We start from the raw sequence: 1677 nt of genomic DNA, 5'->3' as shown, positions 1-1677 counted from the left end.
AACACCCAACCTTACGTTTACCCCTAGGATCTAAACGATACATGTGATAATCAATTAATTAATATATAATAATTAATATATATATACATAATGTAAGTAGGTAGATGTAAGGACCCCCAGGACTTCTCTGTGTATGATATAATAATTGTGTTCTAGCCTTCACGCAGTCATTGATTAGTTTCCCTTCGAGACTACATGTAATATAATGATTGCGAATTTCTAACACGTAGGTAAAATCGCCACTTACGTTGAATCTATGTTAATCGGGTGATTTTTTTGTTAGTTTGTGGAAATTTATTTTTTGTCACTGCAAGTTAATCAAACGTTTGGATTTCACGATATAGGCAACATACATTCAAACTTTTCAAGCAAACATAAAACATGCCTGCATGGTATAATGAAAATCCTATTGTATGATAAACATACGTTGCAATTTTACCCGAGTACGTCACAGACGTGTGCCCTCCCAACTACCACCACCACCGCCACCACCCAACACCACCCAACCACCAACACCACACCACCCCAACAACACCACCAACACCCACCACCCAACAACACCACCAACACCACCCAACACCAACGCCACACCACCCCAACAACACCACCAACACCCACCACCCAACAACACCACCAACACCACCCAACACCAACGCCACACCACCCCAACAACACCACCAACACCACCCAACACCAACGCCACACCACCCCAACAACACCACCACCACCCACCACCCAACAACACCACCAACACCACCCAACACCAACGCCACACCACCCCAACAACACCACCAACACCCACCACCCAACAACACCACCAACACCACCCAACACCAACGCCACACCACCCCAACAACACCACCAACACCACCCAACACCAACACCACACCACCCCAACAACATCACCAACATCACACCAACACCAACACCACACCACCCCAACAACACCACCAACACCCACCACCCAACAACACCACCAACACCACCCAACACCAACGCCACACCACCCCAACAACATCACCAACACCCACCACCCAACAACACCACCCAACACCAACGCCACACCACCCCAACAACATCACCAACACCCAACACCCAACAACACCACCCAACACCAACGCCACACCACCCCAACAACATCACCAACACCCACCACCCAACAACACCACCCAACACCAACGCCACACCACCCAACACCAACGCCACACCACCCCAACAACACCACCAACACCCACCACCCAACAACACCACCAACACCACCCAACACCAACGCCACACCACCCCAACAACATCACCAACACCCACCACCCAACAACATCACCAACACCACCCAACCACCACCACCACTTTCAGTCAATTCTTCCCACGTAGTATAAAATATAGAATATGAAAATCTTTCTTACTCTGTGGTGAAGAATTTCAGAGATGTGTACAAAATTAAGGATTATCTCCCTCACGCATAGTTCTTATCCTTAGACGAATTTGACTCCACTTTTTTGGCACTCTGTTTTCCCCTAAAATAGCTCTAAAACTTCATTTTTATTTCGGATTTCAAACCTTTCGGTTGAGCATCACTGAAGAGACATTATTTGTCGAAATGCGCATCTGGTGCATCATAAGTTTTACATGTTAAACAAAGATGTTAAACTTGTACTATCAGAAGGGATGTGTTCGCCG

The 1677-nt window shown here is 46.8% G+C and overlaps 1 protein-coding gene across 1 annotated transcript; it reads left to right on the top strand.

Moving 5' to 3' along the window:
- Positions 1–413: 413 nt before the first annotated feature.
- LOC125665380 (mucin-2-like) lies at positions 414–1376 on the top strand. Its single transcript, XM_048898024.2, has one exon. The coding sequence runs from the start codon at positions 414–416 to the stop codon at positions 1374–1376; it is 963 nt and encodes a 320-aa protein (XP_048753981.2).
- Positions 1377–1677: the final 301 nt, after the last annotated feature.

This window comes from Ostrea edulis, chromosome 10 (assembly GCF_947568905.1).
Source record: "Ostrea edulis chromosome 10, xbOstEdul1.1, whole genome shotgun sequence".
Classification (NCBI taxonomy): Eukaryota; Metazoa; Mollusca; class Bivalvia; order Ostreida; family Ostreidae; genus Ostrea; species Ostrea edulis.
Note: the sequence above shows the minus strand (reverse complement) of the source record. Positions and strands in the feature narration are given on the sequence as shown.